The 14,690-nt window shown below is 33.4% G+C and overlaps 2 protein-coding genes across 2 annotated transcripts; both read left to right on the top strand.

The window, feature by feature from the left end:
• Positions 1–4,376: 4,376 nt before the first annotated feature.
• On the top strand, positions 4,377–5,906 carry LOC127794203 (E3 ubiquitin-protein ligase RSL1-like). Its single transcript, XM_052325142.1, has 2 exons — positions 4,377–5,381; positions 5,479–5,906. Exons 1-2 carry the CDS (start codon positions 4,564–4,566, stop codon positions 5,552–5,554), a joined length of 894 nt encoding a protein of 297 aa, XP_052181102.1. The 5' UTR covers positions 4,377–4,563; the 3' UTR covers positions 5,555–5,906.
• Positions 5,907–10,944: 5,038 nt separating this feature from the next.
• On the top strand, positions 10,945–13,987 carry LOC127794202 (serine/threonine-protein kinase BLUS1-like). Its single transcript, XM_052325141.1, has 9 exons — positions 10,945–11,343; positions 11,530–11,784; positions 12,078–12,202; positions 12,385–12,429; positions 12,514–12,595; positions 12,671–12,739; positions 12,854–13,027; positions 13,125–13,187; positions 13,842–13,987. Exons 1-9 carry the CDS (start codon positions 11,170–11,172, stop codon positions 13,983–13,985), a joined length of 1,131 nt encoding a protein of 376 aa, XP_052181101.1. The 5' UTR covers positions 10,945–11,169; the 3' UTR covers positions 13,986–13,987.
• The last annotated feature ends 703 nt before the right edge of the window (positions 13,988–14,690 follow it).

Below are 14,690 nucleotides of genomic sequence, written 5' to 3'. Positions count from 1 at the left end.
ATAAAATCTTATGTCAACAATATAAGTCTCAAGTTGATCTTCAAGTACAACAAATTCCACCTTTGAAAAATTAGACGGATCAAACATGGCAAGACGACTAAGTTTCTAGCTACTTATCAAAAATTTGAAAAGAGTCAATAGAATTAAGACATATCACACAAAGAAGAATGTTTGTTCTCACTTCTATATAAAGCAATTATTTAGCTCTTAAAATTGCATATCAAGCACAGTATAAAATACCTCAACTTGGTAATAATGCAAGTTTGTCACCTATATATTGAGCATTTTGTCGTGGCTTTTTCTCCAACGATAAACATATCATCTATATTTGGAATAGTAATTATGTAAATTTCACAAAAATAAGAAATCTTAGAGAGCAAATATATGTCTATCCATTATCTCTCATCATTTAATTTGGAGTTGTCGTTTTGGTACATTAACTAGCTAAAGCCATTCAATTGATGATATGTTGATCTTTTTCTTGTAATGCTTGGTATAAATCATTTGAAATTAATTCTCAATATTTTTTTCATCAAATACAAGTTGAAAACAAAGATTGTATTAAATCAATATGGGGCATATGCTTCACCTCTTTGCTTTGAATTTGTAAATCATTTGGAAGTTTCTTGATTTAAATCCCTACCACTTTAAATTCTACCACTTTGAAGTGCTTCAATAACTTTACTATATTGTTTCTCATGAAAAAAGATCTCTTTCTCTTAAATACGAAGTTCCAAGAATATTTGATAAATTAAAAACAAGATTGAATAGCAAGGATATATGAGCATGTTTTTATGCCCCCAACAACATGAGCCAATTGCAACTGATGAGCAAAATAATGGACAAAATATGTAGATGGATTCTCTTTCTTTTATCAATGTCTTCAAACCATTAAATTTACCTTGTATGTTGCTAGTTGATCGCTTCAAACCCAGTAAATATACTAGCTCATATCAAGTAATACAGTGGATATGAGTCTAAGTATCAATCTCTCTTAGAGACTAACCTATTTAACTATTGAAATTATGGAATTATCTATTTTAAATTAAACTTATCAAATATTAAGAATTGAATTAAAATAATAAAATAAATTTGAGTTAGAAAACGACTTAAATAAAAAAAATCAATGAATTTTGATAATAATGTATGAACCTAGTTATGTAGTGCAAATTATGAATTTTTATGTGAATGAATTAGTAAATTGAGCATGTCATGGTGAAATATTCTAAAGTATTCAATTCGCTATCTTTAAGTTATAATGAGTCTATTCCCATTTAATAACTTCTTATATCTATATAAAAGTTTAATTAAATAAAAACATATTACGATTTGTGGAATTCTTAACTTACAATAAGATTTTTAGATCATCTTATCGCTAAAAGGCACACAAAAATATCAAATTATATCTTTAATTAATTTTACTTTATTGTATATGGTATATATAATGCAATTCCCAACTTATCCTCTCTTAATCTTAAGGTTAAACATCAAATTATATAAATAATGATCAATCATTTATAAGCATTAAATCTAATACCATATAATTCAACATAACTCAAATTATTTAATCATATAAAATTATAAAAAATTTATCATAATTTCGACCAATATATGATTTTAGTTTAATAAATTAGTATATGACAAAATTATTTAAAATTCAAAGTGACAATAACAGCACAAGAGAATTAATTAATAAATAAGAATGCATGCATGCGGCTTGGCCTTGTGGCTGCGTGGATGATGATTCCTCAATTTCATGCAGTTCTGCCGTCTCCAATTCTCCTCCTGTGCGCCACTCCCAATCTTTTTTTTGAATTTCCGCGACGGGCTTGCGGCTTCCGCCGCACCCCGCAATTCTCTCCTTTATTATATATAATAAATATATATACATGCGGCCGCCCTAGCCGGTCTCCGAATGGACTCTTCCAATTCTGCCGCAATTGCGCGGTTGATTTTTTCCTATTAATTTTTTAATATTTATTAATTATTAATTTTATAATATTATAAATTAATCAAAAATATATATTCTAAAACCCAATTTCTTAAATTTATCTCCTTACTTGATTCCTACCAAAAAAAAAAAAAATTTTAATTATGTAAAATTTATATCAACTCATCATTTATGTAGAAAAATAGTATAAAATTAAGATAAAAATTAATACAAAATTACAACCTATCACTAGTCCCATCATGTCCTTGACGACATAATAAACTCAAGTCATACTTTGAGAATAATGTTTCCATCGATAATTTTAAGTGATAAAACACTAATGTCTAAGACATACACAATATTAAGAAAATGCTCAATTACTCATATTTTTGTATTTACATATCGTAACACAATTGTTATTTGATTTTTCATATCGTAACTTTAATTAGTATATCAAATAGATCATCTTAAAGATCATTAATAATAACATTAGTTGTTTTGATTGAAATAACATGCTCAATATCCTTTTGAATCTCAAGAGCACAAGTTTGACATTTCTGCGGTCATTTCCTAAAACCACATTCTTTATGATTTTATTATAATTAGCAACAAATCATAAAAATTACCATGATTTTCTGAAATCTCTTATTTATCATTGCCATAAAAAGCCCATCCTTGATGTAAAAGAAATCAAATACAATTAATTGTTGCAGTTAGACATTTTCAATAATCTCTTTGAGCTTGATTTGATTGAGTCTAAAAAGCAACATAAATATATTGTTTTTGATTCATTAGATTTTGTTTTTGCCAACATGAATTTGAAAATTTTCTTCTTCCAATTAGTAAATCCTCTACGCTTGTTTGCTCTCCAATTTTTGACCTATAAAAATAACAAAATAGATAAAAAGTTGTATTTTTAATTATACTATATAATCTAATCAAGTACTAATCTATTTAAATAAAGTTAGAACAAATCGCTTTTGTATTTTTTCAATTGTTCATTGTCGAAAATCACGTTCGTGAGATTGACATGGACCCTTTAGCAAATAATTTTTTTTAAATTTTATCTCGATCATTTGAATGGTAATTTAAAATTTGTTCTTTAATTCAAAAAAATCATCCAAATCAATTTTCAAAAAAAGTTTGTAAGGAGGATTTTTTTTTTTTTTTCGTGTCAACATCATTGTCAGTTGATAGTCCTTTGATGAGTGGTTTTCTAATGTGGAATTTGTCTGTGACTACATCACTCCTTCATATAGCTTCAAAGAAAGAGAGAGAGGATGAAGAGAAGCCGAGAAAGTAAAGGGAGGAAGAAAAAGAGACCCACTTGTTAATTTCTAAAACGTCAACCCGTTCCCATTGAAGTGTTAAAGAAAGAAGAGGAGGCTTCTCTTAGAAGCTCTTCTTTCTTAATGGCATATATATAAAAGTGCATCTACCATCGAGTGCATTTTTAATAAAGTAGTGGCAAAATTAAAATTAAATCAAGTATTATGGGCTTATTTTGGGGAGGGGTGGAGGCACTACATTTATAGGGGCAAATCTAAAATTGTATATAGTAGTAGTAGTAGTAGTAGTAGTAGTAGGAGTTCTTTTTAAGGGGCAAATGCCTCCATCGCGCCCCCACTTTAAATTCGTCCCGGAGTGGGTTGTCGTGGCAGTGGTAATGAGCTTAAACCCCTTTTAACATTAATTAATTAATTGCCCTCATACGTATGATTCCATTTTAGCCATGGTTAGTAATATATATGCATGTAACAAATGAAAGGCTTTTTTTATTAAGATGATGATGATATTGACATATAAGCCTGACGGGTATCTTTTGACTGTGGGTAGCCTATAGTTATTGTACAATTATGTTAATTTTAATTAAGGCTATCAACCATATCATGCTTAATGTTACGAGTAAGATTAAGAATCTAGACTCAATTGTTAATTTTGTTTCTCAATGTAGACTCAATTGTTTATTATTCTCATTAGACACAGGACGAAACAATAATTACAGCTTGAAAAAGTACTAATCAAGTTCCTTTCTTTGACTTCATCATTAAGCAATATTTGAAAAAAAAAATATTATTATAATCAAATAAAATTGATGTAAAAAAAATTGCATCTTCTAAATTTTCTAAAAATCAATATTATTTTTTAAACAATAAAATATTAAAATAACTTTAATTATAAAACTGAACTTAAAAATAAAAAAATTATTCTTCTTTTAAACTACAAACATATTTGAGGAAATAATTTAAATTATAAGTCATCTTTTAAAAGGAAATTTACCTTTTCGTCTGACAAATTAAGTTGTGAAATATCAAAGATTTGGAATTTTACTTTTCGGAATTTTGGGAAAAAATAAATGAAGTGGGGAGGAATGTTGACCAGCATTGACCCGTACAAATACAATAGTAGTGAGAGTGAAAGAAGACGAAAGACAGAGCAACCACAGGCCACCGCAGCCTATGAGAGCTGCCTGCTTGGGAGCAAAGTATTCCAATTTCATTAATTAATTATGTTCCTTAATTCATTTTTTATGCAAATCATTATTTATATCCATATAAATTGATTGATCTTCCGCTGCGAGAGAGGGAAAGAAGAAGAAGAAGAAGAAGAAGAAGTGGAAAGGTCCGCGAAATATGGCGCAGGAATTGGGTTCCCTCTCCAGTGTTCAAACCGTAGATGATTTGTACTTCTCCGCGCTCTCCAACGAGCACGAAGACGAGGTGTTCCCCATTTCCGATTCCTTGTACGCCGAGGAGTTGCAGCTCCAAGAAGCTCTCATGTCGTCCGTCATCGCTTCTCAAACCCTAACCCCTAATCCGCCGCTAACGATCCAGTTCCAGGTCACTCCGGTTTCTGTCCCGGAAACCGTCGTCGTGGGGGCGAAGGAATCTGGCCAATCGTCCCATAGGTTCTGCGAGATTTGCGCAGAGAAGAAGGACGCCGAGGAGATGTTCCGAATCGACAGTTGCGCCCATTCCTTCTGCTCCGCCTGCATAAGCCAGCACATCGCCGTCAAACTCGGCGAGAATGCGCTGGTCGTTCCGTGCCCCGCCTGGGAATGCGACGGCGTGCTGGAACTCGACGACTGCCGGCCGAGGGTGTCCACCGAAATGGTGGCGCGTTGGGACGAGTTGCTGTGCGAATCTGTGATTCCGGCGTCCGAGAAGTTCTACTGCCCGTTCAGTGACTGTTCCGCAATGTTGGTGAACGATGAGGGGTCACTGATAAGGCAATCGGAGTGTCCGATTTGCCATAGATTGTTCTGCGCGCAGTGCTACGTGCCTTGGCACGGCGAGATCGCGTGCGAGGAGTTTCAGGGATTGAACGAAGATGAAAGGGGGAGAGAGGATCTGATGGTGAGAGAATTGGCGAAGAGTGAGAGCTGGAAGAGATGCCCTCACTGTAAATACTATGTGGAGAAAACAGAGGGTTGCCTCCACATGACTTGCAGGTCAGTCATCTTTTTTTCTCTTTGTTTTCTCGGGAAAATCTGGGAATCATGTAAAAGAAAAGTAGTGATGCTAATGAATTCGTGGCTGTGGTTGCAGGTGTAGATTTCAGTTCTGCTATGCATGTGGAGAAACTTGGAGCGACACTCATGGGGCGGAATGCCGGAGACCATGATTGCATTGCAATTCTTCGGTCCTAGATTTCATTGGTGATGCTTTAATTTGTTTTCCCTGTTCTTAGAATGAACATTATATACATATATATATATATGTTTGGGCATGTATTTGGAGTCAAAATCATCTTGATTAGAGGAAGCATCTCATACTTGTGCCGCGCATGCTGTATTAGAAGGTAATTTGCTATGTGAATTTTAAAGTGATTGGGAAGAAAGTTTACGTAATTTTTCTTTGTTTGGTTTGTGAGAAAGCCAGAGAAAACGAGAAGGCGGGTTTCTTTTTCTTTTGATCGACTTCATATTGGAATGGGGAAAGGGGAAAAGGAAGAAAAAGGGTAAAGATGAAGAGAGGAGGCGGGTTTCTTTTTCTTTTGATCGACTTCATATTGGAATGGGGAAAGGGGAAAAGGAAGAAAAAGGGTAAAGATGAAGAGAGGAAGGGAAAGGAAGGAACGCAGTTTCCTGGGCAGACTCGTTGTTGTCTATTGCCTATTGGTAATGGAGGAGGAGGAGGGAGGACCCATGATTCTGTTTGGAAATTTTCTCTTCCCAAATTTATTTTAAAGTATTTCAAACTAAACCCCATATTTTTACGTTATGTTTGGGGGGAGATGGGGGTAAAACAATAAATAAATTAATCAGTTGAGGGGGAAGGTATTTTCAAAACTATTATTATATTTAATTTTTTTTTTCTGGTACAATAATAATTAATTGAGGTTTGTCGTTTGAGATTCACACGCATAGATCGAGAAAATATTTTTGCTACTGACTAGAGAATCAAGGTGAGAAAAATTTAGTTTTAAGAGAGATGATGGGCGAATAAGGGAGGTGGTCTGTGGGCTCCACCTCTCCCATGATGGGACTCATGCCCCCCTCTGAAACTGCTGGCGTCCACAACATAATAATTTTGCTTAGTTTAATTTATATGTATTGTTAATCTTTATATTTTTTTTTATCTATTACAATTCATTAAATTATATGATTCTTGCATTCAGCGGGTGACTATTAAGTTAATTGTCACTATTTAGGGATGAAAAATTAATCTAAAAAATTTACAGGAAAAAAAAAGAAGAATTAATCCAAAAAGTTATTTGAATTAACTCCAAATTAATAAAATGATTGTCGTAACTGCATCTTGATTGAAGGTTAATAATAATCTGACGTTGCACCTCTATAATTATATCAAGTAACAACATGTTGATTCATTATGCACGGAAATATTTTTAAACTCTTATTAAATATTCATTTAATATGACATATTTAAATGTATCAAACAAGGTTGTTAAAATCGGGATTTTAAGTAGGATCGACAAAGGGTCCATAAAATCAGATCGTAAAATCGAATCGTAAAATCGTAAGATTTTAGAGATAATTAAAAATACCTTTTAATTTTTGTAAATATATGTTTATAATAATATAATTTTGTAAAAAATGAATTAATATTATTTAATAACTTGATTATTCCTTATTATAATTCAAAAAATGATACTTCTCAAATATAGTTCAAAAACTAGCAGGTTGGTATAGGCAATTTAGAGACAAAATATAGGTAATTTAGAGGTAAAATATAGCTTAAAATTCTTTAGAGGATGCTTCCAATGTCTTCCATTAGATTTAGATTGCAATTTTTTCTTTATCTAACATTGATTAAATCAAGTAATATCCCAATTTGGGGTTGGGTGGTCCATTAATTAATTACTTGTTTGTCTTGATTTACTTATGCAATCAATGTTAAATTAAGTAAAAATTATAATTTAAATCAAGTAAATTGGAACTTATGCAATTAATGTTAGATGCTATGTGACATTGGAATTTATGTAATCAATGTTAAATCAAGTTCTAATTTAGAGGCAAAATATAACAATTCATTGCATAAGTTCCAATGTCAAATGCTATGTGACATTGAGACGTTGGAAGCATCCTCTAAATTACAACTTAAATCAATAGAGGTCTTTGAATCGTAAAATCGTTTGGGGATCTCTGAAGCGTAAAATCGTAAAATCGTACATGTAAAATTGAGATTTTATAGGATTTTATCCCAAATTGGATTTTACATGGGATTTGAATCGTTTGGGGGTCTTCAAATCGTAAAATCATAAAATCGTACGCGTAAAATCGGGATTTTAACAACAATGGTATCAAATAATCTAGACCTATAAAAAAAAGAAAGATGGTTGATAGAAAAATAAATAAATATGTCATATTAAATAAATAATGTCAGTTTAATAAAAAGAAGCAAATAAATGGAAAGACAGAAAAAAGAGAATAATGAAAAAAAATGAAGAAAATTTGAGAATTTATTTTCTAAAAACTATAGGTTTTAATTTATAATTAACTGCAATGTTTATTTATTTATTTATTTATTTTTGTTAGTAACTTCCGAAAGTTTATAGTTATTAATGTTTTTTAAATTAAATAACTATATATAAACAAGAATATTTATAGAAATGCAATAAATGAATAATAGGAGAGTTATTATATTCTCTAATACTTGAATTTCTGTACAATTTATTTCATTGCGAGACTTTCTGTACGGTCTGTGATACTAGAATTATTTTATTATATAAAAGAAATCATTTTTGGTTAAACATTTCTTGAAGGCATTATTTCTTGATAAATATTGGAAATGGTATTTGCAAAAGTATACACACACAATGTTAAATAAAGTCTATGAAATAGACTTAATTCACTGTGGTGGTGTCTAATAATTCAAAAATTTATAGATAATAAGAAAATAGACTAATTAGTTGATATAATATGAATATATTATATAAACCAAAATAATAATATATATATATAAGGAAGTGGGCTCCGGCCCACTCTTTATCAGCCCAAAGAGAGAAGGAGAATTCCTAGCCCATTTGGGTTACGGCAGCACTATTAAAAAGAGGGGACCTTGGTTTCTCTCGTCCTACCCCAAAGAAGAGCCACTTCTTCCTCGTCTTCCAAGAATCTGCAATTCCGTTCTTGTCAATTTTCGGCTAATTTCTGGTATGTTCCGTGCATCCCACCGATTGTTCCCCTCCTTCTGTTCTCTTTTAATCTTGGATTCTTGTGCTTTAAACGGCCCGGTTCACCGATCGTTTCTGTGCTCTCGGTGCCCTCCTCCGATCGACGATGGTGTTTTGCGATCCTGGGTTGCCCTGAATGATCGCCCAGTTCGGTTCTTGGTCACCGGCGACGTTTGTTTTGATCCAGCATCCTCATGATATTTATATATTACTGGATGTTGATTTTGACTTTCGGGTTTCGACGTTTGACCTCTGGTGATTTGGGTGTTCGGCGTTCGCCGATTTGGATGGGGAAATCGTTTCGGGCTAGAGTTTTGATGGTGTGATTCGGCGGTGGCCGTGGGCTATGTACTCGTTTTCCGGTTTCAAACGGGGGCCTTGAGTTCCCGCGACCCTGTTTGTTGTATAGGTTCCGGCGACCTTTATATATATACATGCAATATAAATGATCTCTATGATAAACAATATAATAACGGTAACATTTGGTAAATGTGAAGGCATGAACCCCTGTTGATTTGGAAATTCGAGAGTTAGTATTGACTCTAATGAATTTCACACTCCAACCAAGACTGCAATTCTTGTTTATTCGATTTTTTAAAAAAGTCTCCAAATTCAATCAGTAAATTAAATAAAAAGAAAAGAAGCTAGTTATTTGATAATGATCATTACATAAAGAATGAATATATAGGCCTATAAATAAATAATAGGAATCGGGGTAGAAGCTCATAGCAATCGGCTTAAATCGGGGCTGTCCAATGAAAAAGCATATAATGTCACTCTTAATATATAATGGTCACTGGAAAGGGTGTTTAGACATACATACATTAAGATAATTGCACTTCATTGTGTTGATTCTTAATTTTGATTGTAATATCAATTTTATTTGACTGTAGGATTACGCAACTTAACGGTAACAAATTTAGACTCGTCTCTACGAGTTCGCGGGTAAGAGTTTTTGTCACATCATGAAAAATAATATATTTCTATTATATCATTGTGAAAATCCACCCACTGAGGAAGAGAACAAGAAAAAAGTTTCTTACTTTGATTGGGTTAGTGGGTCCAGCAGTGGGGACCGGACCCACCAGCCGCAACAGAGGGACGTAATGGTCTTTCTCTGGAAAATGACAACAGGATAAGATTCTTTTCAACATAAAAAAAAAATATATAAATTGTCGTATGTTGTCGACGTAGGAAGGCAAGGGTGGGTTATTATCTAACCTTAATTTTAGTGTAAATTAGATAGTTTGATTTTTATCTATCGTCTTTAATCATATGTTTATGTTTTTTAAATAAGGTTTATATATGCAACTATTCACTTATTTTGGTTGACTTATAAAAGGTAGCCAAATTCTATATAGATTTTCTAATGAATAGATGCATGATTTTATTTTTTCTATTTAATTTAAAATTGCGTTAACAATTTTTGCAACTCAAAGGGTACCCAAATTCCATATAAATTTGCTAGCTATAATTAATCAATTAAGAAAAGTTGATAATGCTGTTGTTTTCCAAAAGTTGAATATAATAATTATTGGGAAAAATTAATATATAAATAAATGGACACCAGGAAAGTGATTAGACTTTCTAAGTATTTATTTCTTGGAAAATGACTAAGAAAATATTGAAAAAGTTAAAAAAAAAAAAAAAAGCATGAAAGGGGTGATTGATTCTAATGGCTCCGGCCTCAACAATTCAAGATTGTTTATCGTAATTGGTGATGTGATGATTTGATAATAATGAAGTAAATTAGATGTTGATAATCATTTTTAAACTCATAAATTATCATGTTTATCGATTAGACCGTACGTTGAATTCATGTGCATTCATTGGATATTTGTTTAAAATTAAGTAGGGGTGACATTTTATAAGTCTACAAAAGCAAAAATAAAGGGACCCATTTAAAATATTAAAATATTTATGTCCATTTAACAAATCATTTTATTTATTGTACTTGTCTTGAGATGAAAAGTTTATTTATTTACAAAAAATGATTGAGTTTTATAAAGATAATTAAATCATTTGAATTCTAAGTTTTGAGTCAATAAAAATCATTTGATATTTGATGCATAATAATTGACATGATTTAATGTGTAATTTTAAATTTTGCACATTTAAAATTGTAAGTTTGTAATATTTTATTTTCTAATTTGAGATAAATAAAATACAATATATATATGGGGTCCAAAGACGACGGATATTTGCGTAAGCATGCTTCCAAATTAATTAATTTGCGACAAAATATATTTTATATTTTGTAAGTTGCTTCCAAAGTAAGCTATAACAAACATATATATGCAGTATAAATAGATAGATAGGTAGTCCCACTCCCACTCCCAGTGACGCAAGTTTTGTTCAAAACTCTGTCTGCATTCATTGGGAAGGACGGCGAGAGAATGAGGGTGCATGAAACTGAACATGAACAACGACGGATTGTCCGTGGATTTGATCGCTTCGTCGTCAGCGCATAATTCCTTGCAGACAACACTTGCATTATATATCGCCTGCAATCTCCATTCGCGCGTTGTTCTATTTCTTGAATTGCTTTCTGTTTCCGTAGCGAAGGAGATCGTTCGCATTGAGAAGAAGCCCTAAAGGAATATATGCGAAGAGGAATGGAGAAGAAGAAGAAGTATCCAATTGGACGCGAGCACTACGCTCTGTATGAAGAGGTAGGGCTTGGTGGTAGCGCTTCGGTTTGCCGCGCCCTCTGTGTCCCCCTCAACGAGGTCGTCGCCATCAAGATTATTGATATTGAATCCCGCAACAACGATCTGGTATTCCTCTTGGCCTATATGATTTTTAGATTCGGATAATTAATTAATATGCTTTTTCTCCATGTCAATTGGTCATGTTGTGAGCTTTTTCCTATTGTACGTAAGTATTTTCTTCTTCTTATTGTGGAGCTGTCATTTACGTACTTAAGTTGTTTCAACTCATGCTGCCATGGCTTCATCTTGCAGAACAAGATATCTCGCGAAGCACAGACAATGGTCCTGTTCGATCACGTGAATGTTCTCAAGTCACATTGCTCTTTTGTTAGTGACCATGAGATTTGGGTCGTCATGCCATACATGGCAATGGGTTCTTGTTCCCACATATTGAAGTCTGCATATCCTGATGGTCTTGAGGAGGTTGCCATTGCCACTGTACTGCGGGAGGTATTGAAGGGCTTGGAGTATTTGCACGACGAAGGACACATTCATCGAGATGTCAAGGTCAGTACGTACGTAGTTTGATTTTTAACTGTCTCGCTACCTATATCTTATTTCTAATTTCTAGGTGTCTTAATTAGGACATGGCGTGCTGGTTGTGTCACTAATGGTTTCAAGCTAATATTATTCGTGGCCGACAAATGCGTTTGTCCTGTTTTTTTTTCTTAGGAACTACTCCTTAGTTAATCGTGCAGATAGAACTACCTACATGTTGTTAATAAAGTTTGTTACTTCATTATTATCCCATAAACATCTATTTGTGTTGCACTAATCGGTAAGTTATTCATTTCCAACAGGCTGGAAATATTCTCATTGATGCACGCGGTGGGGTTAAGCTAAGTGACTTCGGCGTATCTGCTTGTTTGTTTGATTCAGGCAATAGGCAAAGAACAAGGAATACATTTGCGGGGACACCGTGCTGGCACGCCATCTCTCGATTTCCTCTTTTAAGTTTAATTGGTCATATATTAATTTAGTGGATCATCTTTAGCTGGTTGGCACGCACTTTGCAGGCACTAGAACGATGACGCAATGCATCGCTCGCGCTGGGCTACAGAATCATGCTGTCTTACTTCAAGTTTATGATCTGTGTTTCTTTTGCAGGATGGCACCTGAGGTTGTGGAGCAATTGCACGGTTATGACTTCAAGTATGTGCTATACATATATTTCTTGCAAATAGTCTTGCTTCTTTTTTCCCAATTGCATGTTCATATTTGACGATATTGGTGCAGGGCCGACATTTGGTCTTTTGGCATTACTGCTATAGAACTGGCCCATGGCCATCCTCCTTTTTCAAATTATCCCCCGATGAAGGTACGTACATTACATATACGACATGCATCTTTTATGGAAACCTGATTAAGTCTGAAGGTGAGCTAAAACTGTCAGGTACTACTTATGACGTTGCAAAATGCGCCACCTGGCCTTGATTATGAGAGAGACAAGAAGTTCTCAAAGGTTTGTGCCTACGATCGAGCTGTAAAACTAAGCCTGGTTGTGATTATTGCATGTGGAATTATTGCTTTTGTTTTTATTTTTTCTTTTCTTATTTAATTTTCTTCTGGCCTGTAGTCCTTTAAGCAGATGATTGCTAGCTGCTTGGTAAAAGATCCCTCAAAACGGCCGTCTGCGAAGAAGTTGTTAAAGCATTCCTTTTTCAAGCAAGCAAGGTCCAGTGATTACATTGCTAAAACTCTCCTGAAGCGGCTTCCTGCTCCTCTCGGTGCCAATGAGAAAGACTTGAAGGTCAGTGGGTTAATTTTTGAGAGGATGTTCTTTGGCTTGCGCATAGGAGTGTGAGCTATTACTAATTAAAGAGGGTAGAACTAATTCTCATTTACAGATGAAAGGAGATGTACTTTCTCAGAAGAAAATACAAGATGGTCAGAAAGAGGCAACGTCACAGGTTTGAATTCTGGATCCATTGCTAACTTAAGTTGAGATTAACGATTGTTTGTTTTAGTCTTTAAGGTCACGATAGTAGGTAGCTTCACTAACAAACCTCCAGGATGACTATGACTGGAGAACAAGCTTGAAATCAGTATGAGCAACTATTAATATGCCTCATTTTCCAACCTTTAGCTGCTTCACGAACAGACCTTAATTACCAATTAATTAGAAACAAAAATCGATTCATGATTCATAATTCATGGATATTGAACTAGTGGAGATACAGATCAATGCGAAAAAGCTTGGCCTAAACCATCATCAGAACCTCCTCAAACCCAGATTTCAGAACGATGAGAAAAGACCCAGCAGCCCTATATTATCACTTCTTTACTTTTTCCTCATACAAGTCTTTTCTTTTTCTTCTTTTAATTTGAATGATAACTTCCTTATTGCCTTTGTTGCCATGCACATATATATAGCTTACATTGATCCTTAATTCCTTCTGCACTTATTTTTCAATGGAAGTTTCTGTATGGAAATTAATGCAACCTTTGTTTTCTCTGTGGAATCTGTATCCAGTTTTCTTTTTTCCCTTTTTAGTTCAAGGATAGGCCCTTTCAGTAACAGGTTTTATATATTTACTTCTTTTTTTTTTTTTACCTGTTTGTAGAATGAATATAACCCAGGAATTAGTTGCTGGAATTTCAATTTGGAAGAGTTAAAGGCTCAGGCTATCTTGGTACAGCTTCTAGCTGCTGCTGTCGCTTTTCTCCGTTTCTATCCGATCTCACTATTGAATGGCGGTAATTGGTAAATCAGGTTCGTTAACCAACATGCTTGAATGTTTTTACTACGACAGGTTCGGGATTAGGACATTCTTTCTAAAGAAGATTAAGGAGGCAGCTTGGTTGCATCTCATGGGATTGATTGGGCATGAAGAGACATTTTGTTCTCCAGTTTGTCTTCAGCTAGCAGCTCTTCCAAGCTTCCGATTCATCATTCAAACCTTCTCTGTGTTAATATGTGTATAGTTGAGATGATTATAGTTAGTATTTCAAAATTATTATGTCGCAGTTAGGACTGTAAGTGAGCCTATAAATAGGCTTTCCATGTATTCAAAGTTTTGATCATTTCAATAAAAGTGATATTTTTCTTTCTTGTGTTCTCTTGATGTCTCATCTCTTTACCTCTGCTGCTGCTTCTACTTCTTCCCTTTCTTCTCCCACCTTTCGGTTTTCTCTATATTTCTTCTGAGTTATTTCTAGGAAAGAAATGTTCTTCTGTTGGAGAAAATATATATATATATTTATTTATTTTAAATGCTTGAATTTCTTATTAAAAAATGAATATTTCAATTTTTTAAATTTATACTATAAATAGAAAAATATAAAAAATTATCTCTTCCAAATTTTCTAAAAATCAATATTATTTTTTAAACACAAAATATTAAAATATATTTATTATATAAAACTGAAATTAAAAAAAAAAAAAATATTTTGTACAGGCAAATGGCCTCCTG

The sequence above is a fragment of the Diospyros lotus genome, chromosome 2, assembly GCF_014633365.1.
Source record: "Diospyros lotus cultivar Yz01 chromosome 2, ASM1463336v1, whole genome shotgun sequence".
NCBI classification, from domain to species: Eukaryota; Viridiplantae; Streptophyta; class Magnoliopsida; order Ericales; family Ebenaceae; genus Diospyros; species Diospyros lotus.
Note: the sequence above shows the minus strand (reverse complement) of the source record. Positions and strands in the feature narration are given on the sequence as shown.

Excerpts from the sequence above, each read along its gene's own strand:
- LOC127794203 (XM_052325142.1), top strand. The coding sequence starts at position 4,564 with ATGGCGCAGGAATTGGGTTCCCTCTCCAGTGTTCAAACCGTAGATGAT. Across the intron at positions 5,382-5,478 it reads TGCCTCCACATGACTTGCAG|GTGTAGATTTCAGTTCTGCT; the intron begins GTCAGTCATCTT and ends CTGTGGTTGCAG.
- LOC127794202 (XM_052325141.1), top strand. The coding sequence starts at position 11,170 with ATGCGAAGAGGAATGGAGAAGAAGAAGAAGTATCCAATTGGACGCGAG. Across the intron at positions 11,344-11,529 it reads AATCCCGCAACAACGATCTG|AACAAGATATCTCGCGAAGC; the intron begins GTATTCCTCTTG and ends TTCATCTTGCAG. Across the intron at positions 12,430-12,513 it reads TTGCACGGTTATGACTTCAA|GGCCGACATTTGGTCTTTTG; the intron begins GTATGTGCTATA and ends ATATTGGTGCAG.